This window comes from Hydra viridissima, unplaced genomic scaffold (genome assembly GCF_058129835.1).
Source record: "Hydra viridissima isolate aposymbiotic clone 2 unplaced genomic scaffold, HvirCarnegie_v1 scaffold_4, whole genome shotgun sequence".
NCBI lineage: Eukaryota > Metazoa > Cnidaria > Hydrozoa > Anthoathecata > Hydridae > Hydra > Hydra viridissima.
Genome location: NW_028324303.1, coordinates 17,998,744 through 18,025,185, shown reverse-complemented (window position 1 = coordinate 18,025,185; position 26,442 = coordinate 17,998,744). Strand labels below are relative to the sequence as shown.

The following is a 26,442-nucleotide window of genomic DNA, read 5'->3' as shown; positions in this document are numbered from 1 at the left end:
GACAATAAAAAACAAATGAGACTAAAATTAAGAACTCTCAATACTTAATAAAAATCACTCTCAATACTTAAAACTAAAAAAAATCTAAGTCCAAATCTTAAAAGAATAGTCTTTGTGAAACAAGATGTTCACCACAAAATTTATGGGTTTAAATATCTTGAATAAATTGAAATTAGTAATTTTGCAATACAAAAATTCCTTATTTTAATTATCATCAAATAGTTCATCAGATTAAATCGAAAAACAATGATAAACCGTTAACCTGCATACAATTGTTTTGCCGACTTTGTGGTGTAATGCATATCAAAATGTACTACATTGTAGCACTTTGAGATAAAAGCCACAACTTTACCTTTCTCTCGATCTTAAGGATTTAAAACATAAGATTCAAAATATTCTCTTTTATTTAAATCTTCCGTGGATTCGTCTTCACTTTCGTGCTTTCGCTTCAACAATCCTATAGTTAAGTTTTTAAAACCAAATTTAAACCCTAACAAAAATTTCCCTCGATCTTGATTTAATTGAAGATCTATGAGTTCGTTTGGATCCAAATGTTCGAAAAAAAAATTTAATGTTTTATATTTCCATTGACATTTTTGATTTTAAGGCTCAGTGTAAAATACTCATTCAAAAGTAAGATCCAAAGAAAAAGAAAAAGAAAAAGAAAAAGAAAATACTGTTTAACAGTAAAACAAGTTTTGTATATTTTTTAAATTATTTGATAAAAAAAGTTTAATGTCATTACTTGATAAGTTTTTCAGTAAACTTTACAAGTCACCGGAATCGAGGATTATAATATATAAATAGTATATCTTATTTATTGATAAGGTATACTGTTCAGCTTTTTCAAGACAACAAATAGTATTGTATCTTACAGAAAATAGAATACATATGACTTAAAACGCATTGCATGACTTAAAACAGATAACAAACAAAACAAAAATACAGTTTAACAAAAAACGAGATGCTAAAAAGTATAAAATCCATCTAAATTCATTTCATTTTCTAAACTAAAAACCATCACTTAATACGATTAAATGACTTACCACTTGAATGTGTTTCATTCAGTTGCTGGTATCTAGCCAAATATATAGGTTCATATTCCTAAATGGAAGAACAACTTAATTTCACTAAAAATTGATGTCTCTTACAACGTCTTACTGGCAAATACAAGTTATGTACTATGCTAATGAAGATTATATTTACAGCAATACTATTTCAATACCTGGAGTTGTCTTACAAACCCTTCATTAGGATTTATGCAATAGCGTTTTTGTTGAACATACATAAATGATCTTTGGTAAGTTAACCCGTAAGTCTCCATCACATAGGCTATGATGAGTGATGCACTAAAAAACAAACTTCAGCTATTGGATTGTATCAAAATTATTCAATAATACTTATACAAATAAAGTAAAAATAACATAGATGAAAAAGAGGAAATCGTATTTAACAGCCAAAAGTTTGAGGCCGTTTTAAAAAAAAAGGTAATTGATAAACTAACATGGCAAGATACTTGCAAAATCAGTCAAATAATTGTTAAAATTAAAGTTGATATTAGTAATGACAAAAAAAACAACTACGGATGACACAAAACGAGAATAGATATTACAAAAGTAAATACTGATGTCCAAATATATTTTTCATCGAAAAATTCTAAAATATCAGTTAAAATAATGGATTAAAAAAATTTGAAAAGAAAGACATTCCAAAAAAATATCACTTCCTTATTACTCATAAATTTAACTAAATTCTATTTATGTAACCATGTGTGGATTATTGTCACATTAACTGTTAACAATCGGTTTAAAAATACCCGTTCATAAAAGTAAATTAATTATTAAAAGACATGGGCAGCCATACCCTTATTTCTTAATATAAATTGAAAGACAACTGCATTGATAGATAATTACATAAGGACTCAGTAGGGATTATAACTTTAATAGAAAATGAAATGGCTTTGATGTTTTACCCCATAGGTTTTTAGACCTGATAAAGAGAAAAACTAACATAAATTTTCTGAATTAATTTAGTCATGATAAAAAATGATGACAAGTTGTCATATTTTAATTACTGTTGACATAAAATAATTTCCTTCACATTTTTATTTTATTTCCCAAAATACAATACTGCTTACACAACAAAAACATTCTATTCGATGATTAATGAACACACTGCATTTTTTTTACACTTGATCTAGATTCAAAGATTTTCTATAACAAAATGACAAAAGTCCAAAGTTAAATACTATAGGCTAAAACATTAGAGATGGTTGCTATTGTAATCAGCAACACAACTTGTAAATTTCAATCAAATTCTGGATGAGCGGGAATTCCTTTGAAGTTCTTTCACTAATGATGAAAATCTTGATGTGTTGCTTCTCTTGTCTGTTCACTGTTGAGGCAAGTGATACATATGATGGTAAGTAAAGTCTTTAATACGATGGAATACTGCATAGGTCTTGGTGTGTGACACTAGGGATTTGGAAGGGCAAGGTAGAATTAACCCATTTAAGACTCTCTGTACATATATGTACCAATAAATTACATAGCTGATCTACACGCCTTCTGTGAGTAAAATTTGCTTAAAATGCTTTTTTTTTTATTTGCTGATGACACTTTAGGAACGTGCAACAAATATAGAAAATATTTTCCTAAAATCAATAGAAAGCTGAAAAGAGGCGATCATGTGTTTCAGTGCAGTAAAGAGCTTGGATGAAACATAAGGAGGCCTTTAAAAGCCTTTACCACCATCAATCCCTAGATCTATAATCAAGTCAGAAAAAGATTTTTAACCAGAAATACCTCTGTTAATAAAGGTTTGGCAAGGTGAAGTAGTGACAACATTGTGATCTGTTGATGAATCACTCTTTGAAGTAGAAGCTTTGATCTAGATGTAAGTAAGAAGCTGAGTCACTGATCAGCAGGTTAAAAGTTCAAAGGAAAATTGAGCTCGATCCCCTTTTTACCTACTGCTTGGTTGACTACTTCAACTAATTTCTTAAAAGTAATATTCAAAAGACCAGTGTTGAGCTGAACATTTGCCAAGACATCTGCTGACATTTAGGGGTTGTTGTGGTCCTAGCACCGCTGGGACTTTAAATTAGATCTTATTTCAGAAAATAGGTGGTGCTCTCAGGTCAGCTATTTAGTTGCTATCTCCAAAAAAAGAAACAGTGTTTTTTCAGCCAGCATTTATGAGCATTTACAAATTCAGCTCTAGCGTTTCAATTCTTTGGAGAAATGAAAAGGTTTTTTGTTGATATTAAGCTCAGAAGTTCTTCTACCTCTATGTTCTGTTAATAAAGAATAGCCTTCATTAATTTTTTTGATCATTCAACATACAGTTTAGTTACTTATGGAACACTTAGTGGCAATTTCTTTTTATTTGACTCCTTTCTTATAAACTTTCGTAATACATTCTAGAATAGCTAAATTATAATTGTTTTCTCCCATTAAAAAGATATATATATATGAAGACCAAAAAACTGTCAGCTCGCAATTAAAACATGCTTTACACGCTTAGCAGACGCAACCAAAAGCAGGAGTATCAGCTTTGAGTGCAGAAATCAATAGTTGGCTTCTAGAGAAAACAGTTAGTCGTACAACAATAAATAAGTTATTACGCAAAAAAGAATTAAATTCGTTTCATGCTGTAAAAAAGCCTATGTTGTCGTTAACCAATCATCTAAAACAAAAAAAATGGTGCAAAGAGTGTTTAGATTATTCAGTGGAAAAATGGAAAATGATTATCTTTAGCGATGAGTCGAATTTCGAAATTATTAACAGAAAAAACAAGAGATTTGTTCATCGCAAAAATAAAGAAAAATATTTAAAGCAACACATACACAGTCGTATTCAAAAAGGTGGTAGCTCTGTCGACATATTGGGATGCATATCAGGCTTAAGTTTTGGCTGTCATTAAATATATGAAGGAAGATTGAACCAGTATGGGTATTGTGATATTTTGGAAAACTTGAAACCACTTGCAATCGAGGAAAGTTTATGAGTAATTAAAGAATATAAATTGCATTTTTGATTTTTTTTAAAAAAGTTCCCCCCCCTCTTCGGAAGAAAAAAGTGACTAAATAATTTTTTTTTTAAAAAAACGACATGTGTTTTTTGCTTTATTCAAAAGAGTATTAGTAATAACTAAGCAACTTTTATTAACAAATAAGATACAGAACAGCTAGCAATTTGTCCAAAATGTACAAAAAATGTTTAAAAAATAGTTTTTGCTATGAACTTCAGGTTCAAAAATTCAATTTTTCTTGACTTCGCATGAAGTTCCTCCATCAGTTTTACAGCACATTCAGCAATTTGGTTAGATCTGGGAATGTCAATTAATGACTCTTCGACTGACCAATGTGTCTCCAAACACTTAACTGCTTTCTTGCATTTTATCTTCATGAGTGAGGTAAACAGTTCATTGAAGGACACTTCATTGTAGTGTTGCGAATGGAACCAAGCATTTGCCCATTCGTAGCAGATGAAGTCGCATGCTAGAGTGAGGATATTGCGCCACTCTAGTATCAGAAATAATGCTATAACAGCATATATCGCACGTGAGTTCCACCTTGCCTGGTGTAAATTTGGGAGTTTCTTCCAGCTGATTATAGGCCAACGTGAAGTTGTTTTGTAATGACGATATGCCTGACATAGTTCAAATAAGAACTTAAAATCATCTTGCCATCCAGGGTTCTCGCCTGTGTTAACATCATCTGTAGCAACAAGGTGGTAATCAGCCTGAAGAGAGACAGTTTTCTATTAATTTGTTAATGAAGGAATAGTTGAGTTCTGGTTTGGTTGTTGGCTCTTGAATAAGAAAATCCATGACATGCTTCAGAAGGAGGTCGAGCACATGGTGCTGACAGCCAATATATTGTGGCTTCTGAAACCCGCTGTTGTAGTGCTTGATCTTTGGTATTTTGGTTTGCATTCAGGAGAAGATGACGTGGAAGAAGAGGTTGGCAACTCGGGTGAAGAATCAGAGGTTTCAGAATCCGAGGATTCTGAGTCACATTCATGTGTTTGTGTGGGTTGGGATTGAGAAGAGCTGGCTTGAGGTTAAGTTGTTGATAGTTGGATTCGTTTTCTTGGGTGGATTGATTCCAAAGGGGCTTGTTTGATCATTGAATAACCAATCTTTCCTCCACTCTCAACTTGCCTCTGGTAGAGCTCTTTATCCTCTGTACTTTTCCATTCTCCATTAACGTTAGTGACATCAAATAACTGAGAAAGTGTTGCAGTGAATTTATCAGACGATTTCTTTTTGTTTTTGTCATATAGATCAATCAGACTATTGAGCTTCTTTCTGATGAGTGCGCTGGATAATAGTGGAAAGTCTAGAATTTCCCTCCAGAGCAATTCTATATCCGTAATCATACTTTTGATTCGATTCAGTTGCTGTTTTTTGCTGTTGAACAGAAAAGTGAAGTTTCCAAGAATTTGACGGTTTGTCGGCATCCGTGTGAGATTGGTTAGCTTTTCAACAGATGGAATACTTGGATCTCTTTTCTGTTTAGAAAAAGAGGGTAGATTCTTCATCCAAATATACCTGTTTGACTTTACACTGTTGCTGGAATTTCTATAAGACATTTTATTGACAATCTTGCACTGAAAACAAAAATATTCAAACGAGTTCACACTTCACCCGGTATAGCAAAATACCGTGTGAAGTGTGTAAGTGAATATATTCAAAACAAAGATAATAAACAACATCTATTAACAAACTACTAAACTAACAACCATCTGTAAATGTCTAGTTTATAAACAAATGGAAACAGCTGACTGGAATGTGCTTAAAAGCAGTATAGAACATCATATAAAAAGTCAGTGTGAAATTGAAACCAATAGTCAAACTGTGCGATGTGCGCACAAAAAAAAATAAAAAGGTGGGGGAACTTTTTTCAATTTTTTTAAAAACTGATGTTGCTACTGTCATCTACCTACAATTCTTCCTCTAATGTAAAGGGTTTCAGCTTTATAACGAAAAATAATGATAATAGTTATTACCCTAATATATATATATATATATATATATATATATATATATATATATATATATATATATATATATATATATATATATATATATAAAGTGTAACACAGAAGCTAAACAAACTGAAATATATATATATATATATCTATGTATACCTATATATATCTATATATATATATATATATATATATATATATATATATATATATATATATATATATATATATATATATATATATATATATATAGTGTAACACAGAAGCTAAACAAACTGAAAGTCTCTTATTAAAAATGATGACTTTCATAGTTTATTTAGCATCTTGTTAATTAAAGCTTATGCTTTTTTTTGTGTGTGTGTAATCTCAAGCAAATTAAAAAATACAAACAAACATTGGACTAGCAACTGGATATACTATAATAACTATTTAAAAAATACCAACTTTCTTAACAGATGTTTACTCAAAATTTTATTTCATGAAAAATTTGTCAAGAAAGTTTTTAATCATGATAAATTACTTCACATGTTATTAGTTTATTACAATCTTTTGAATAGGAATCAGAGAAAATAAGATTAGATAACAAATAGGTATGACTGATACTTTTATTGTAAAGATAAAAATCAACCAAAATTTATATGCAAAACACATGTTAGGTGCAAGCAAAAAAGATAATATAATAATCAAAATAATGTACCTTCTTGAAATTCCACCATTTCCATGAACTAAAACTTTACCTAGAAAAGAATAAACAACATTGTACAAGTACTGTACAAATATTGATAAAAAATAAATTTAGTAGAAAAAAGAACTTGATATACCATTAAGTTTCAAACATTCTCCAATGAACTGTTTAACCTAGATGGAAAACATAAGTGGAACAAAATCTTTTTAGAAAGCATGCATTTTGAGAATGTCAAAAATATTTTAGAAGCTTGTTTAAAAAAATTGAAATATAATAAGAAAAAAAACTTTCACCATAGGAAAAAACTTCATAATAGGTTCTGCAGGTTTATCAATGATGTCAAGAGTTAGATATCTATATTTAAAGAAAAAAATTTATAAGAATGTTCAAAATTATTCACATACAACTATTCACGAAAGTTTAAACGATTACAGAATTTTAAGATCTAATCTTCGGTTTTTCTTGAATAAAAATTTAATGGAAATAGACATCAAAATGATTTTTTTTTCCAATTTGGTAAATGGGTTATTTGTTAATAGAATAAAAAAAAGTAGGTTTCGACTCATTACTATTTACTCAGAAATTTCATTAAAAGGTAGGTGATACAAATTAAGTGGTGTCACAAAAGTTTAAACGATTTTATTTAGGATCAATTATTTGCTAATTAATTTATAAATCCGGTACGAAAACATTTTTTATTTTTAAATAAAGCTAAAATGAGTAGTTTACAATCAAAAAATTCATCACAACATCATCAGGCAGCTTTTAGTTCATTAAAAAACAACTTTAAATACTGTAAATTTCAAATTAGTTTCAATTGCGTGCAAATGGGTTGAAAATCAATTTCTAGTGAGATCAAGTGGCAAGTTATTGGTATGGCGAATACAAAAAATCACACAAATATTCAAATAGGCAAAATACTTCATGTTTCTGAATCTTGGGTTCAAAAAACCATCAAAACCTGGGAACTTACCAAGGATGTCTTCAACATGCCGTGTACTGGGAGACCACCCAAACTCAGCAACCATGACAAAAGTGTTATAATCAGAATGAGCAAAGAAAACCCCAGACTCGGCTACAAAAAGCTAGCTCAAATCTTCAATGAGTCAAAAAATAATCCAAAAGTTAGCAGAGAGCTCGTGAGATGAACATTGTTGGACAAAGGTATTGGAACATATATAGCTGCTAGAAAACTTATTCTTTCAATCACGGATAAACGTAAACAACGAGTGTGGTCCAAAGAAAACCTGGACTGGTCTGTAGAACAGTGGGTAAAAGTTCTTTGGAGTGATGAAGCTAATTTTCAAACCGCAAGAGAAGAATCTATGTCAAAAGATTTGCAACAGGTTTTTGCAACATCATCAACAAGGCGGTGGAGGTTCAGTTGGCATCTGGGGATGTTTTTCTCACAAAGATATAGGCTTCTGTGAGCTGTAAAAAGGCCGAATTACGGGGCTTCAGCTCACACAACTCACTCAATCAAGGAATATTTTTTGAAAAAAAAGTTCAATGTGATGCCCTGGTGCCCAAGATCACCAGATCTCAACCCAATTGAAAATATTTGGTCTTGGATCAACAATCAACTGACATACCATGAAATTCAATCAACTCAGCATTTGAAGCAACTTTTGAATGAGTACTGGCTGAAGATACCTCACATGATGTGCATGAAATAAGTTGAATCAATGCATAAACAAGTTTATCTTTCTTTGCTATAAAAACAAAGGAGGACACTTTAAATATTAATATTTCTTTTTTTTTTTCATTTTTTGTTCGAATGTTGCAAATTGTTTAAACTTTTGTGCTTCTTATTTTTTCTATATGATTTTTTGTAATTGTTTTTTTCTAACTAAATATTAAAATTTTTATAATATGTTCATATTCATTTTAAAACTAATTACTTTTTCTTTAATAAATAAAAAAAATTAAGTCGATATCATTTTACAATTTTTTTCTATTAAACAAAAACCAAACATACTTAATAAAAATTCTGCAATTGTTTAAACTTTCATGAATAGCTGTATAAGCGAATAATAACCTTGTTCCAAAAAAATAGCTAGAAGTGCTATTCTTTAACTCAAAAAATTCAATACTTTAAAACTTTTTTTACAAGAGTAAGTTGAATAGTTTGAATATTGGTCAAACATTTCTGAAAATGTAAAAAAAAAAAAGATTAATGCAGGTGAATAGTTCTTAAAGAGGTTTTTAGATAAGGTTGTTCTTATTCCTTAAAGCAAAGCTATATTAAGAATTTCTGAAAACTGTTTCTTTTGTATCCAAAAAAACTACAAAAAATAGAGTTAAATTCACAGAAAAAAGTTTCCTTATCAAGAAATTTATAACTATTAACAGAATTTACATATAACAAGTAGAGTCAACAAGTAAAAATCACTGTAGTTGAATTTAGTTAAGTCAAATTAGAAACATAAAAAACACCTAAACCTTTTTTTAAAATGGATGTTAAATCTTTTAATAAAGAAAAGACTTAATTTGTTAAATCTTTTAATAAAGAAAAGACTGAATGTTTGAATTTGTTAAAAATGCTCTATTTACCTCAAAATTTGGGGAAAATTGGGCTTTATGACATTGGCTTCAATAGGATGGCGAATGCAAACTATGTGAGTGATACCATGCTCTCTTAACAGTTCTAACTAAAATCAGATCGTTTTTTTCAAGAAAGAAAATATTTGTTTAAAGTAAGTTAGAAATTGGTTTTTCAAAAGATACACAAAAAATAGCACATGCCTTATTTTTAGTTACAGCAGCATATGGTCCCAAGTAAATACCAGGCAATATTTCCTTAAAGAAAAAGAAAATGTAAATTAAATCAATAAAATTGCGGTAGTTGGAGCAAATCAAACAACAAAAAGAACATTTACCTGCATGCTCCTTCTCATATGATACTCCCAATCCTAAAAATAAATTATTTTAAAGAGAGAGAGGCCATGTGAAAGGTTTTTATTCATTTTAAAGAGAGAGAGGCCATGTGAAGGGTTTTTTGTTTATTTGAACTAACATAACAAGCTGAAAATCTTTTTGCTTATCATTTCATGATTTGTATAATTGTATAAAAATCTTTTGCAAAACATTAGTATTATCACATGAATTAATTCAATAAAGTTGGTAGGTTAAGAAAAGAATGGAACTGAAATTTTTTTGTTGATATTTTCTAAACAGTCTTTGATGTAGTATTACCTTTTTTCATTTATTGGCTTGTTAACGGTAATTTTTTATGCTGCACATGAAGAAAAGAAAAAAAAAAAAAACTCAGGGAATTCAAGAATTCATAAAACACCTGAATCTTATTTCCATTCTTACTAGCGAGAAAATCAAGCAAAATAATGCAAATAGTTTCATAAAGAGCTAATCTAATTTGAGTCTATGCTTTTCAGAGGTCACAAGCTTTTCATAAATAGTTCAACCTTTAACTTTAATGTATTGGTATATCAATTCTGAGTCCTTTCAACTTTTATTTTTAACAGTAGTTATTTGTTTTAAACAGCAAATTTTCTGAAACTTAATGACTCCTTAAATGAGCTATTAAAAAAGAATACAGTTTTTCAGAGAGTAGCTCTTGTAAGGAAGATTTTTCTGACAATGAAGGAATGCTTGATTTTGAAGCTTGTCATAGACATTAAGGTAACCAATATGATGTTACTGAGTTTTTGTCCATAATTATGAGGGTATGGAAATTAATAATAATGTTTAGTCATGTTTTAAAAATTAATATTAATGTTAATGGTACAATAAGTCTATTTATTGAAAAACTTTTTAACTGAACCTAAATCTACTTTTTTTTTTTTATTGATGAAATTGATGATGAGGGCCACAGATAGATGCACAAGATTATGAAGGTATAAGAAAATAATTGCTTGGACTTTCAAAAAAATGAAAGCAGCTAATTTTCAGTGATGAAAACTAGTTTAATTTATGAAAACAAAGCTCTCATAAATTAAATCTGAAAAGTAAAATAATCATTTTGTTATACAAGTTTTGCAAGGTGAGGACAAGTGTGTTGGTGTTTAAAGCTGCTTTAATTTTGATGGCAAAACCAACCAACACATATATAGAAATGCTAGAGAACTGAATGGTACCATCAACAGACATGCTGATTGATCAAAAAGAGTAGTGATAGTTTCATCAATAGTTTTAATCAAAGCTCAAATGGAAGAAAATGAAAGAAAAATAATGCAATGATCAGCTCATCACTAGATATGAATTCAATCAAATATATTTAGGCTTGGATGGACAAATAATTAGTCAAAATCCAAATAAGTTCCATAAGTAGCATTAAACAAGAGTTAGATATAATAAAAGTTCTAACCAAAAGTTTCAACAATTTTTAGCTTTTCTCCAGAAAAATTTAATTAAAATATCCAATAATTTTAAGTAGAAGAAAAAATTTCACATAACCTGATTTATGCTCTAAATAACCAATATTATGCAAAATATAAAACAAACACTTTGTAGGATATTGGCATTAAGTTAACACAGTAAGACAGTAGTGTGAGAAAGTTTAAGCTCACTCGTTAAATTTTAACATTTGATAAAGTTTCATAAAATAAAAAATATGACAGATTTTTTTGCTAGGTTGAAATTTTGTTGTTGATACTTTTTAAACATTACTTTTTAAACATTAGTATTACTAGTATTACTAGTACATACTTTTTAAACATTAGTATTACCTTTTTTCATTTATTGGCTTGTTGAACAATGTTAATGGTATTTTTTTTCTACAGCATATGAAAAAAAAACTACTCAAGACATTTAACAATGCTTAGAACAACTGACTAGTACAAATCTTTAGGTTATGACTAAAAAATCTTCTTTCCATTCTAACTAGCAAGAAAATCAAGAAGATTTATGCAAATAATTTTATGAAGACCTTTCTGAAATATAATAGCTCCTTAAATCAAACTTTCTGAAATATAATGGCTCCTTAAATCAACTATGAAAATATAATATTTTTTTTAGTACAAAAACAGCAGACAGCAATTTGTAAATATACCAAATGTAAAAAGAAATTAAAAATTTAAGGTGGCTCAACAAAAGGTCTTTAAATATGCTACTCAACATTATATGGCTCAGTTCATAAAATTTCATTAAAACCTATAGTAAGAAAATTTAAAAACTTTTTTAATGGTTTCATCTGGGAGGCTATTACCTGAAAACCAACAGCTATGTTTTACCCATGGAAAGGAAACTCAATTTTTCATTTTCACTTTTCTTTATATGAATATCCTAAATTTTTTACCTATTTCTATGAAAACATGCAACATACATTAAAACGTACATTATGAACATGTAATTTAAGTAGGCTTCTTTACACTATTTTTTTTGATAAAAAGTATCAAACCATAACCCAATAAAAGAGATCATTTTAAAAAAAAAAACAATCATAAACTTGAAATATTTTCATTATAATAGTATTAATGTAGCAAAGATATTTTAAACAATAGATGTCATAGCATTTTTGAAAGTTCAACTTTTTGTTAAAATAAACTTTAATCATCAGAATAAAAGAAAAATTTTACTCCCTACCTTAACATCCTGTTCCCCTGGTAAAGTAGGGAAGTGTAAACTTTGGAAGACACCATCAGTTAACATCATCAATCATATTACTTTATTAATTTACAATTTACACTAAATGAATCCAGATAATACATTTTTATTAAATTCATGAGTTTTTTAGCTTTTTTTCAGGAAAATCTAATCAAAATATCCAATTTTTTTAAATAGAAGAAAAAACTTCACACAAACTGAATTATACTCTAAATAACCAATATTATGCAAAACATTAAGCAAAATATACAAACACTTTGTATGATATAGGCAGTAAGTTAACACAGTAAGACAGTAGTGCAAGAAAGTTTAAGCTCACTCGTTAATTTTTAACATTTGATAGAGACAAAATTGCATAAAATAAAAAAATATAAAAGATTTTACAAAATTTTTTTAAAAAATAAAAAAGATTTAAAAAAAAAAAAATTATTAAAAATTGATAAACAGAACAGTAAATATATCAAGTTTTATGAACTCATATAAAAAAAAAACGCTAAAGAAAGTGACAAAAACATTTAAGCACATGTATATTTGAGCTTTTTTTTTTGACAGAGTTTTTTCTAACAAACTTGTGGTCTGTCTTCTTTTTTCACTTAACTCTATATAAAATTTTGAAAAAGCCTGAAAAAATTAAATAACAATAACTTTGGTCAAATATTGAGCTTATTTCTTTATATTGTGGTAAATTGAGAAGAAAAAACTTCAGTGAAGCCATCAAATGGCAAATTATTGGTATGAACAAAGAAGACAATAAGAGTAAAGACAAGATCCTACATTAAGTTGTAGAACTCTAGCTGATGAATTTAACACAGCATTTAATGCTGTGTTAAATTCATCAGCTAGAGTTCTTAAAGCAGAAAAAATTTGCTCAAATTTAAGATAGGAACTTATATAGCTGTTAGAAAACTTCTAACCATTTAAGACCAACTTAAGAAAAGAAAATTTTTATCCATAGATATCTAAGGCTGTTTCTCTTTTAAAGGAACAGATCAATGCAACATTTGAAAAGGTCAAGTTAATCAGTTTACATATATTTCAACTTTCAAAGACTGCATTTTATTATCAGCTGCAAAATTTTATAGCTGTGGTAAATACATTTTTCAACAAGATAGAGCTTCAGTGCACACTGTGACTTCCATAAAAAATTAAAAAACCTTTTATAGTTTTTATTGTATTTGACTTTAACCAAATGTTAAAAATTAACAAATGCGCTAAAAATTTCTTGCACTACTGGATAATGAAAAGCAACAAAACTAAAGCATAAAATTAACTTTCTCTTCAAAAATTTCAATCTTCATTTAAAAATTTTATTGGAACAGTTGCATTCAATATTATCATCCTTTTGTCACAATAATTCTTCTGGTATTTCTGGAATCTGTTTGATTAAAATAATCAAAATATAACATTAGTAAATTACTTAGTAAATTTAGTACCATATAAAAAACAATCAGTAATATGTTTATGTAAAGCCCACTATGATTGCTATGTTTATGATTGCTACATAAATTTATAAACTTCTTCTCAAATGCGTTTCAAGGAACATTAATATTCCAACTACAGCACTTTGGCAAAATATTAATTTCCTAAAATTAGAAACTGTATATTAAAAATATTATTATCCTAAAATTAGAAACTGTATATTTATACACACAAATAGATATTTACATCATGATTTGGAGAACTCTTTTAATACACGACCTTAGATAACTCTGGTTAATTATAATTTTTTGATGAAATCAGAAATGCTAACACTTTGTGAATAGCTAAGCTAATTCTTTTTATAGACTTTTGAGTTATTTTATCTATTTCTAGTTATTTCTTGCTATTTCTTTACTATTTCAGGTACTTTTTTTTTACTTCTTGTTATTTCTTGTTATTTCTTGTTATTTCTATCTATTGCTATCTCTTACTAAAACACTTTTGTTGTCATTGGTTCAGTTTTAATGATTTACTTACATTTAACAATTCAGTATATCATTTTTCTTTATTGCTAACTTAACTCCTCTTTACAAAAAAAAATGTATTCTTACATTAACAGTTAAATTGATCAATTCATCCAGGAGCTTTTGTTGTATATGAAGTTGTTGAATATTATACTCCATTGTGGATAGCGAAGAAAAAAAGGCACTATTAAAATGGTCACTAAAATAAACACAGTTTAAAGGAAACTACTGTAAAAATATATATGAAACATCTAAATAATAAAAAGAAAAACAAACCTTTCATCAAGGTACTTGCAAGTAGAGTACTTTCCAAATACAGATTGAACTTTTGAATCTCAACAAAAGAATACAGGCTGATATAACATTGAAGATATATCAAAGATATAAATACAGTTAACTTAATGAATTTGCAACTTGGAAATGAAGATAAGCAACTTTAATTATTTTAAAAAAGTAAAAATTAATAATTTAAAAAACCTTTTAATTTCTGCTTTACATCAACAATTGATGGATTTTCAACACAAACAAAATGGTCCTCAACAGACTTATGAGAAAATTGAAAGTAGAAAATAAATATTTTTAAATTAGTATATGATATTAGTTATAATTTCAAATAAATCAAAATCTTTCTTTTTTTAACAAACTGGAAATTGTGTCATATCAAGTATCACCTTAACTTTCTGGTGAACATCTATATCACAACTCTTCAAAAAAATTAACATTTAACATTTTTGGTAAGGATGAATTTTGACTAAAAGCTCATCTTAAAATATAATCCAAAGCATAAAAGTCCTTTTAAGACTGGTTTTTACTTTATCAAGATTTTTTTCATGACTATTTATCTTATTATACAATAATTAGGTAGTAAACTTGTTATTTGGTGTGAAATTTCTAAAAATGTCTTTAATTTTATTCATAATTAAAACTATGTGAAATGGCTTTAAAAGTATAAGCATATTCATATATTAAATAAAATGTTTTATTCTTGTTTGCTCAAAATGTACATCACATTTTAACTGGATTTAGTTTACCACTAGCATTTATACTACTTTAAAATAATACAAACTTTTAAATAATAAATACTTTTTAAAAACTCAATTACTATAAAAGATATTACACAGCTATTCACGAAAGTTTAAACGATTACAGAATTTTAAGATCTAATCTTCGGTTTTTCTTAAATAAAAATCTAACGAAAATAAATTTCAAAATAGTTTTTTTTCTAATTTGGTATATAGGTTATTTGTTAATAAAATTAAAAAAAGTAGGTTTCGACTCATCACTGTTTACTCAGAAATTTCATTAAAAGGTAGGTGATACAAATTAAGAGGTATCAAAAAAGTTTAAACGATTTTATTTAGGATCAATTATTTGCTAATTAATTTATAAATCCGGGGCAAAAATTTTTTTTATTTTTAAATAAAGTCAAAATGAGTCAATTATAATCAAAAAATTTATCGCAACATCATCAGGCAGCTTTTAAATTTTAAAAAATCAACTTGAAATATTGGAAATTTCAAATTATTTTCAATTGCGTGCAAATGGGTTGCAAAGCAGTTTCTAGTGAGATCAAGTGGCAAGTTATTGGTATGGCGAGGACAAAAAATCACTCAAATATTCAAATAGGCAAAATACTTCATGTTTCTGAATCTTGGGTTCAAAAAACCATCAAAACCTGGGAACTTTCCAAGGATGTCTTCAACATGCCGCGTACTGGGAGACCACCCAAACTCAGCAACCATGACAAAAGTGTTATAATCAGAATGAGCAGAGAAAACCCCAGACTCAGCTACAAAAAGCTAGCTCAAATCTTCAATGAGTCAAAAAATAATCCAAAAGTTAGCAGAGAGCTCGTGAGATGAACATTGTTGGACAAAGGTATTGGAACATATATAGCTGCTAGAAAACTTATTCTTTCAATCACGGATAAACGTAAACACTGAGTGTGGTCCAAAGAAAACCTGGACTGGTCTGTAGAACAGTAGGTAAAAGTTCTTTGGAGTGATGAAGCTAATTTTCAAACCGCAAGAGAAGAATCTATGTCAAAAGATTTGCAACTGAGAAATATTCAGACAGGTTTTTGCAAAATCGTCGACAAGGCGGTGGAGGTTCGGTTGGCATCTGGGGATGTTTTTCTCACAAAGGTATAGGCTTCTGTGAGCTGTATAAAGGCCGAATTAATCAATACAACTACAAGAACACATTGGAAACGTGTTTAAATCCATCAACCAGACACTTGTATGGCAAAAGCAAGCAATTCATCTTTCAACAAGACGGGGCTTTAGCTTTCACAGCTCACTCAATCAAAGAATATTTTTGAAAAAAAAGTTCAATGTGATGCCCTGGTGCCCTAGATCACTAGATCTCAACCCAGTCGAAAATATTTGGTCTTGGATCGACAATCAACTGACATACCATGAAATTCAATCAACTCAGCATTTAAAGCAACTTTTGAATGAGTACTGGCTGAAGGTACCTCGCGTGATGTGCATGAAAAGAGTTGAATCAATGCATAAACGAGTTTATCTTTGCTATAAAAACAATGGAGGACACTTTAAATATTAATTTTGCTTTTTTTTTTTAATTTTTTGTTCGAATGTTGCAATTCATTTAAACTTTTGTGCTTCTTATTTTTCCTATATGATTTTTTGTAATTGTTTTTTTCTAACTAAATATATTTAAATTTTTATAATATGTTGATACTCATTTTAAAGCTATTTACTTTTTCTTTAATAAATAAATAAAATTAATTCGATATCATTTTACAGTTTTTTTTTATTAAACAAAAACCAAACATACTTGATAAAAATTCTGCAATCGTTTAAACTTTCGTGAATAGCTGTATAACGAAACATTTTATAACTAGGAAATAATTTTAAAACTTTTACTACAAATATTAAATCTCAACAAAAGTATTAAAACCAAAATTTATCTTCAGATAATTTTTAATTAGAAAACAAAGAACAAAAAATAGGTTCATAGCAATTAAGAGTAATAGTGACTAGTATAGTTACTACTAACCCAATTATGTTATTAGTAATAGTATTAGAGACTAGCATAGTTAACATTATTTCTAGTTGGGTTAACAAAAATCACTCCGAAGTCTTATCTTAGAAGGAGTAACCTGTCAAGAGAATTATGTAATCATATTTGTCTTGACATGCTATTTCTTCTAAGAATTATGAAATCAAAACTTTTGTATTGTTATAAACAAAATATCAACAGAAAATTATAATTTCTTGAGGTGATGCTCAAACTAAACATTTATACAAGAAATGTATAGTTTGAATATCAACCTCAAGAGGTTTTAAATAAGAAATTTTAAACAGCTTATATTTTGTTGATATTTGTTTCTATTTGAAGAAACTAAAGAAAGTTTTTTAAATGAATCCTGCTTCTCATTTGTTTATTGATTTTAAAGATAACCAAAAAAACTATTCAGTTTTCTTGCAAATGAAGATTTATAATGGAACCTGGATGAAAAATGAATTAGGCAAAGTTAATATTATTTTCATAGATCTTTTTAGTTGTATTAATAACAGCTCATATATATCATTTAACAATATATACTGTATCAATTAACAATGTTATTTGTGGTGTCCTAAAATTCAAGATCCATTTAAGTGTGTTTAAAGACAATTTAATGACCCATCATTATTTTTCAGTCAGATAACTTGGTTTTATTTGAGATTATTATTTACAATAACACAAAAATGGGTATTCAAGACTGTTTCACCAGCTCAATGAAAACACAAGACCAACTTTATCGACACAACATATAACAATATTTATTTGAATTGTAGTTTTTAAACAACATCATGGCAATTATATATAAAAACAGTATATGGTTAGGCAGAAAATAAAAAAAAGTTTTTCAAGCAAAAAGAAAAATCTCTTAAAAAGTTAAAACATTGATAGTGAATAATAAATAAACCATATAAATTCAAAAAACTATTTGAAGTGAGATTTTAGAACCATTTCTGAAAATATGTATTTCTAAGGAGTTTTGAGTACGCATAAAATTTTTCTAAGTTCTTAACTTATTATTTCTTCTAAGGCTGAATCGCAATAACTATACTGGAGTTAAAATTGATTTTACCATTAGAGAAGCTTATTGCAATAGTAAATGTGTTGATAGTAAAGGTAATCATAAAATAATTTGTCGTCATGTTTCATTTTAATTTTTTTATGAAATTACAACACAGGCATGACTACATTAAGTTAAGTAAAAATAGCGATGGCCTTGTAAAAACTTAACATAATGATAGTTAATGATAAAAAAAATATGCAAATTTATCATAGCAACTCTAGCGATTATTTTTGCATGGATCCTTTTGAAATAAAAATCAATTCAAATACAAATTAATATTAAAATGAAGAGATAATTGAAGATTTTTTATGAATTGGTTAGGTCAACTGTAAAAAGTTTTTATGAGAAATAAAGAGATTGTCTCATACATTACAGTTTAAACTTAAGATTGTTCAGTTTAAAGTTAGGGTGATCAAGTATTTAGAAGTTTACATTAATTCTGCAGAAGTAAAACGTATATTTTTATAGATTTTATTTAAATAACTTAAAAACTCTTACAAATCATTAAACAAAGTGCTCCTTACTCAGTTTAATGTACAATAAATTTCTGGCTCACTTTCTAACTTCATTACTAACAATAAACTGTATGAGAAAAAAATAAACTATGTGAAAAAAATCAGTACTAAAATTGTTCCAAGTTTCCTCTTTCTCTTTCTTTTTGATTCTTCTAAAGCTAATGCATGTTGAAAGTTATCAACCAATACTGCAGTAAACAAACTAAAGTATAAAAGGAACTAAACATTTTTCTAATTTTCATAATTCTATTTCAAGTTAAACTAAAATAGAAAAAAACATGCAGCTATGTTTTTAGGATTTGTTGATTTTGGGTTCGTTTAAAATATTACAGATACTGCTGAAAATTCCAACATCTACCTACTAGTATTTCTTGGAATCCAATTTCAACTATTGTTCTTAACTCCCTAGTCAATTTGAAAATAGGAGGTTTAACATACGTATAAATTGAGTAACATTTGCTCATTTGGCTAAAATTTGAAATACCACTACATTTAATGGTGAGGAATCTAATTAGATAAAGTAATCTGTAACCATTAAATGCCATAAATTGCTTTATTGAAGAAAAGCACCTTGAAAATTTATTGAGAGGTATAGTGAGGGTGTAAAGATAGTAAAGAGAAATATAATTATAGAGCTATAGTAACAGGGATTTGGGATATTCTAGTAACTATAGAATTTTTTTTTTTTTTTTATTTGTCTAAGTTTTAACTTTTTGGGATAGAGAAATTGAGTCAATTTAAAATTGTTTTATCTTTGAGGTTAAAACTATTTCTAGCCACAAGGAGTTCAATGATAGAACTTTATGGAGAATTTTTTTATTATAAGTTCTGTCAAAACAAAATAGACAAGTTCTAAGAACCTTTGTAAAATGATCTGGGTGACATTGAATTATGTACATGTCTTAATCTTCAACAACAAAATAGCAACTTAAAAAACAGCAAAACTTTAACTTACTTGAGAAATATTAAATTCTCTAAGACGATGTAAATCACAAGATAAATGATAATGAAACTGTATTCTAAAAAAAAAATTATCTTTCTCTAATATAATTAACAACTAAGCCATCCATAATTTAAATTTACAGCGAAATTTAAAATGTTCAAAAAATTTAGGGGCCTTGATCAATTCACAAAAGAAAAATAAACTCTATAACTTTACATGCTTTCTTTATTGATATCACCCTGTATAATACTTATGCTGAGTTTTATATACAATAAGATACCTGGATTGCTCTTTACAACATCAATATACAAGAAATACCAATCATCCAATGTAATGAGTTGAAACAAAGTAAAAAAAGAATTTCCAATTGTTCCAAAAAGATCTGGTTTTACGATATAAAACAAACCTTTAGCAATAACTGCAAATATATCTTTCATAATGTTAAGCAAATAAGAAAATTAATTAATCACTCTTGTTAAATTGATAAAGACTATATATTATTATTATGCTGTTAAATATATTTAAATAGAAACTTTGTTCTGTGAATCTGTTTAAGTAATATATTTTAAATATTTTCCACAATTTAAAAATTATTTGAAACTTTAGTAAAATTAAAATACACCTAGTTTAAGATGATATGCTATTTCAGCAAAAATTATTGATGAGATACAAACCAGATTTATTATCAGGGTTTTTTAAAAAATAATTTATTTATCATAACATAAAGGCGGAAGTCCCCCTTTCAGTTATGGTAAATAATTCATTTCTTAAAAAACCTTGATAATAAATATTGCATAATACAAAAAAAAAAATATTTTTTCAATAAACTAAAAAGAACTTTAAGTTAATTTATAAAATTATTTATTTCAATTTAAACATATAAAGAACTTTAAAGCTTTTCTTTATCAAAACGGGTTTTAAAAAACCTGCATTATGTGATAATAGTTTTGTGAAAAAAAGAGTGTGTAAATATTTGAATGGCAGTATATATACGAGTCAGCTGTTCCAAAGTAAATGATGAAATCCAGCACTACCATGCAACAAAAATTTCAGCAAAAGCCAAACCTAATGCAATTGCAAAGTTTAAAGTACTGTAAGAAAAACAAGCTGGTACAATAAAGAATATACAGCAAACTACTAGACAACAGTAATCTAGTAAACAGGTTGAGTAAAATCAGAGAAAAAAGAAAATCCACCATTTATTGCACAAGCACTTAAAGCTCTGTGTTGAAATTGATGACATTAGACTGTCAGAAACTTTAATTAAATGGTTGAATTAACAACAGTGAAGAAATATGTAAACTATTTGGAAACTAGTTTATGAATGCCAATCATTCTATCAGAACATAATTTTGAGAAACTGATAACCAATACAAAACTTTTCAAAAGTACTGCAGTATTCATAGGTGGTATAAATTCTGTACAAGTGGATATTTTTGAGTGTAAGATGTTTTTGAGTGGCTCGCTAGTTTCTGTTTCCAATCACTAGTTTAAATACAGGTGTTCATACTTATAATATAACAGTAATTAGGGGCTATTTATATATTTATTTTATCTATTAGTTATATTTAGCTGCAATCAATAAAAGCTTACTGAATGGTAAGCTACTTTAGCAGTAAATTACAATTTTTAATTTTAATTTTTCTAAACTTTATCAAGATTTTGTTGAAAGCTGGTCACTGTTCTGTTTTGTTCAACACCAAATGGCAAATTATTCCAAATTGGAATGACACAATTAGTAAAAAAACTTTTAAATGAATAACTACTGTTCTCTGTAATATACCTTTGATTATGTTTATATTCACAAATACTTTCAGCTGGTTCTTTTGCTTAGCAAAATTTCCTTAAGGGAGATATCTGCTAAAAAATTATAACACATTTCAAGAAGTTAATCAAATCACAACTCTTTCTTCTCTTAAATAAAGTTAAATTGAGCCTTTTAAATCTTTCTTCATAACTTAACTTAAAATATCCTGGAATAACTCTAGTTGCTCTGTGTTGTACTCTATCAATAAAATCAATACCTTTTTCAATCAATATTTTTTATCTAAGATCAATAACTTTTTCAATGTTTTACTTCTTCAATAATCAATAAGATCTTTTTTCAGAAAAGGGCTACAAATAGAAGACATTCTAGATAGGGATATACTAGTGAAACATAAAAATTTAACTTTACCAGCATTTAATAATGTGTGTCAGATTAAACCTAAAAGTATTTGCTTTTGAAACTATTGCATTGATATTATGTTTTAGATTGTTTTTTAACATGATGCTAAGACCCTTTTCAAATTCTTTAGTACTCAATTTATAGTGAGCAATGTGATGGTTTCTAATATTAATGTTATTTTTCTTTTTTTTTTCTTTTAGTGATACACATAATTTTAGATTTTTCAATATATAGTTGCATACTCCAGTCATTACACCACTTAACAATAGTATTTATATCCTTTTGTAGATGATTACAATTACTAATGCAGATTATTTGAAGAACTATATGGGCATCAGCATAGAGTTTATACTTATTTTATTAAGTAATCAGTAAGAAAATTGGAATTCATTAAAAACAATATTGGTCCCAGAACAGAGCCCTGGAGTACACCACTTGAAACATTAACCAATGTAGAGACTCTCTCCAAGAACAATGGCTTGCCTTTTTTCTAAAAAATTGATTATTCTTTCTAAAACTTTATATACAATCAATGTAAGGGAAACAGATCTACAGTTAGAGGGAGCAAGCTTATCACTATTTTTAAGGACATGTATTATATATATATATTTTTTAATGTGTTGAAATCTTTTATTTTAAGACTCTGGTAGCTGAAATATTTGGTTTTCATTATACCATCTGGTTCCACAGATTACATTATTCAAAGAACAATCAGATACTATTAACAAAACAAAATTCAAATTGACAACAGTGCTCTAAGCATTGCCAAGAAACAGTGATTACATCAAAAAAGAATAGACAAACTTCTTTTAGCATCAGCTAAGTAGAGAAATACAGGTGAAGCTGTAAAGCATCATGGAATGATGCTTTACAGCTTTTCCTAAAGTTACTGCATCACAGAAATTATTAACTCTCAAAATAATAAAATAATTGCACAGAACATGGTGTGAAGCAGGATACAGATTTCATTATGGTTCTCACATTATGCTCCATTTTACCAAGTATCACAGAAAGAAGATGCTTGATATCTAGATTGTGGGCAGTATAAATAGTTATAAACAAGAATGAAGCTAAATACATAAAAATGTTCTAACAGAGTAGCATGCAAAATAAACTGCATCTGGATTTAGTAGCAACAAAAGGGAAGTATTATAAATGAAATTACTTAAGTTATCAGAAGATATAAAAAAATGAGGTTAAAGGGTAGAATTACAAGGGTTGGAGTTTTCTTTATGACTTCTATTACTTTATAAAATGAAGAAATGAAAAAAACAAAAGCTTTCTTAAATTTTTTCTCTAAAAACAAAAAAATTAAAATATTCTGTAATAAACTTTATTAAAAACACCGAAATAGGAGAAAAAAGTTTGTAACAATTATCTTTATGTGAGTGTATTCCTTAAAAATATTATTAAATTGAAGAAAAATTACAGTTCAAAAGATACATAAAAACAGACCCTGTAGCATAACAATGGTACTTAGAGTTCTAAAAGACTGTAAAACTGTTGTCAAGATAACTCGAAGATTCTTCAAAAATCTAACAATATAAATGTAAAAATTCTCAGTTTATATCAAACTTTGATGTTAAAAGTAATACATGTTTTTTAAACTTTCTTTGGTAAATTCTTGCAGCACTTTAATGTTTAAAAAAACTAATTATTTTATTAACTAAGTAGTTAAATGTCTATAAAATATATATTTATTAACCAAATTTATTTAGTTAACAAACATAAAAGGTAGTTACCTAATGGCTCGAAGTAATCTCAATGCTCTAAGTGCTTTGATAGCTTTTAACATGTTGAATAAATAGAAGTTTATGTTCAATGAGTTGAATGAAGAGATGATTATATGAAAAAAAAATTCTATGGTGGTGCACATTACAATTATGAAGTCTAAATAAGAAACAATACAATCAATAAAAATTTAAAATTTTCTTTTAAAATGATAAACACTGAAATTTGCTACAAACCTAAAATGTGCCATCCTGATTTAAAAAATGACCACCTCAGCGCACAAAGTTTTAAAATCAGTTCCACAAAGTATATTGAAAGAAGTAAATTGTCTATTACAGCAAAGTACCAGTCTACGGCAAGATAAGCTTTAAGCAATAAATTTTAAAATATGACCAATTCTAATCATAACCATTTTTAAATTTGTATTTGTTTCAGACAAATTGGTCTCCTGCAAACAATGTAAATTGTTATCATGGCCATTTCACCTTCATCATCATGCTCATTTAAGTTACAAATAAAACAGGTGTAAACTTTTAAAAAAAGGTTGATCTTACCAAAGTATATAAAATGGTTTTTACCTCCTTTTACACTGATTTCTTCAAATGTTTGTAATAACAATATGACTGTATTAAAAACAATGACAAATAAGATAAAAACTCTAAAAGTCTTTGAGTCAATAAGTTGATTGATAAACTGTTGTAGGTACCTAGAACTTAATGAATTCTTCTCATTTAAGTTTTTCTTAAAAAATAATTTCATGTTCTAAATACTAAAAGATTTAAGTAGAAATAAAGTTAAAAATTATTTCTGCAAAGATTGAAATTAAACAAATATTCAAATAAACTTTTTTTAAACTATTCAAAGAACTGTTCAAACAAGTAAAAAAGATTTAAGTAAAAATAAAAAATTAAATATTATTTCTGCTAACATTTAAATCAAACTAATAAATATTCAAATAAATATGTAAATAAAAAACATTTTAAACAAACCATTTTTAAAAAACTGGTTTGTTGATAATAAAAATATCAACAAACCATTCTTTCATTTCTTTTATTTTTACAGAAAAAAAAAAGAAATAAATTTGGATAAACAAACAGACTCAAAAAAAAAAAAAAAAATCAGCAACTAGAATATAGAATATCCCCTTAACAAATGCTTTTTAGTAACCTATGTTAACAAAATCACTATGTAGGTGTATTGGTTCAATTTAAATTGTGTAGACACTGCACGAATCTACTTCATTTAAAGTAAAGTAATAGTCTACATAAAAAGCATTTGTTGTAATTTTCATATTTAAATTATATTTGCCACATATCAGCCATTTTTTTTACATAATGCATTTGAAAGTTGACTTTAAAATACATTTGTTGTAAAAAAAAGTCATATTTTATGGTACATTGAAAAAATAGAATTTAAAGAAGTCTGTTCACTGAAACAATTGTCTAAAAATAGTAGAAACTTAAGCTTACATTCTCAAATTTGAGAGAAGATACCTTTTTAACTTTGCTTAATGAAATCACTTATTAGTAATCGTTATTGCAAAAAAAAAACGTATGGATTAACTGTTTATGAATTTGAAAGAAAGTTCAACAGAACTAGGTATTCATATACTGACTTCAAGCTTAGTATTATTTATATTGTTTAAAGAACACTTATGAACTAAAAAATGTTTGTCAATACAACATCTGGAACTTTTTGATGACAAATTAAATTAGAAGAAATTTGTATATTATTATTACATAGTATTACTATTATTATCATGATTACTATTATTTATTATTATTTATTTATCATTAACTACTATTATCAATAATTATTACTATCATTATTATTTTTAATTATTATTATTACTATAATATATATACATATATATATATATATATATATATATATAAATATATATATATATATATGTATGTATGTATGTATGTATGTATGTATGTATGTATGTATGTATGTATGTATGTATGTATATATATATATATATACATATATATACATACATATATATATATATATATATATATTATATATATATATATATATATATATATATATATATATATATATATATATATATATATATATATATATATATATATATATTAAAACATATATTTATATATTAGGGTACCTTAAACTCCTTTTAGATAAAAAAATCTAAATTCAGTGTTTTTCATGTGCTGTGGTTATCTTTTGTGAGTAATTTAAGCCTAATTTTAGCTCAAATATAAAATATTAAGAACTGGCTAAAGTCCATTTTTTGTTTTTTAAAATATATGATTTTAATTCAATCATCAAATATTTAGTACTAACTAGTCCATTTTCTAATTTGTAATATATATTAGAGAGGTTGCCTAAACTTACATTTCAGCTATGAATGAGTCTATAACTTATAAATTTTTTAGTTACAGTTTTATTGATAATTTGAAATTAAGATATTTATTTAATGAAAAATTTTACTTAAAAATGTGTTATTCCATAAAAACAAATCACTGTAATATCTGTGTGTGCCATATATTAAATTCTTATGTTATGGAGAATACTTACAGCTAGTTGTATAAATCAAATTTTTACAGTTTAATTACTAATTTATATAAAACAATGTCAAAGAAGGATACTAGATCCAAACACAGAATCTTCTTGGTGGAAGATGCTGTTAAAGTTCTACAATCCTCACAATTACCAACTGGTGAACAAATTCTGCAACTTTGTCGCTGGAATATAATTAAAGCAAATAAAGAGAGCAATTCAAAGATTTTCAATAGTTTAAGAAGAATGAAATTGTTTCCAGCCCTCTCCATCACCCT

General features: G+C 27.1%; 2 protein-coding genes across 3 annotated transcripts; both read right to left on the bottom strand.

Annotated features, from left to right (window-relative positions):
• Positions 1-21: 21 nt before the first annotated feature.
• On the bottom strand, positions 22-12,330 carry LOC149890238 (serine/threonine/tyrosine-interacting protein-like). Its single transcript, XM_090084994.1, has 10 exons — positions 12,223-12,330; positions 9,561-9,593; positions 9,427-9,480; positions 9,235-9,332; positions 6,975-7,035; positions 6,818-6,854; positions 6,694-6,733; positions 1,226-1,349; positions 1,047-1,104; positions 22-457 (listed from the first exon to the last, which is right to left on the bottom strand). The coding sequence occupies exons 1-10, from the start codon at positions 12,289-12,291 to the stop codon at positions 366-368; spliced, it is 666 nt and encodes a 221-aa protein (XP_089941120.1). The 5' UTR covers positions 12,292-12,330; the 3' UTR covers positions 22-365.
• A 1,169-nt stretch (positions 12,331-13,499) lies between these two features.
• Positions 13,500-24,471, bottom strand: LOC145182733 (cation channel sperm-associated protein 1-like). 2 transcript variants are annotated; one of them, XM_090084992.1, is made up of 11 exons: positions 24,211-24,471; positions 23,869-23,982; positions 23,644-23,791; positions 23,345-23,436; positions 20,015-20,164; positions 19,747-19,810; positions 18,900-18,993; positions 14,664-14,730; positions 14,463-14,520; positions 14,274-14,385; positions 13,500-13,618 (listed from the first exon to the last, which is right to left on the bottom strand). In XM_090084992.1, the coding sequence occupies exons 1-11, from the start codon at positions 24,389-24,391 to the stop codon at positions 13,589-13,591; spliced, it is 1,110 nt and encodes a 369-aa protein (XP_089941118.1). In that variant the 5' UTR covers positions 24,392-24,471; the 3' UTR covers positions 13,500-13,588. The 2 variants fall into 2 exon arrangements, with proteins under 2 accessions (XP_089941118.1, XP_089941119.1); XM_090084993.1 differs by lacking the exons at positions 13,500-13,618; positions 14,274-14,385; positions 14,463-14,520; positions 18,900-18,993; positions 19,747-19,810 and having other exon boundaries at positions 14,661-14,730; positions 24,211-24,468.
• Positions 24,472-26,442: the final 1,971 nt, after the last annotated feature.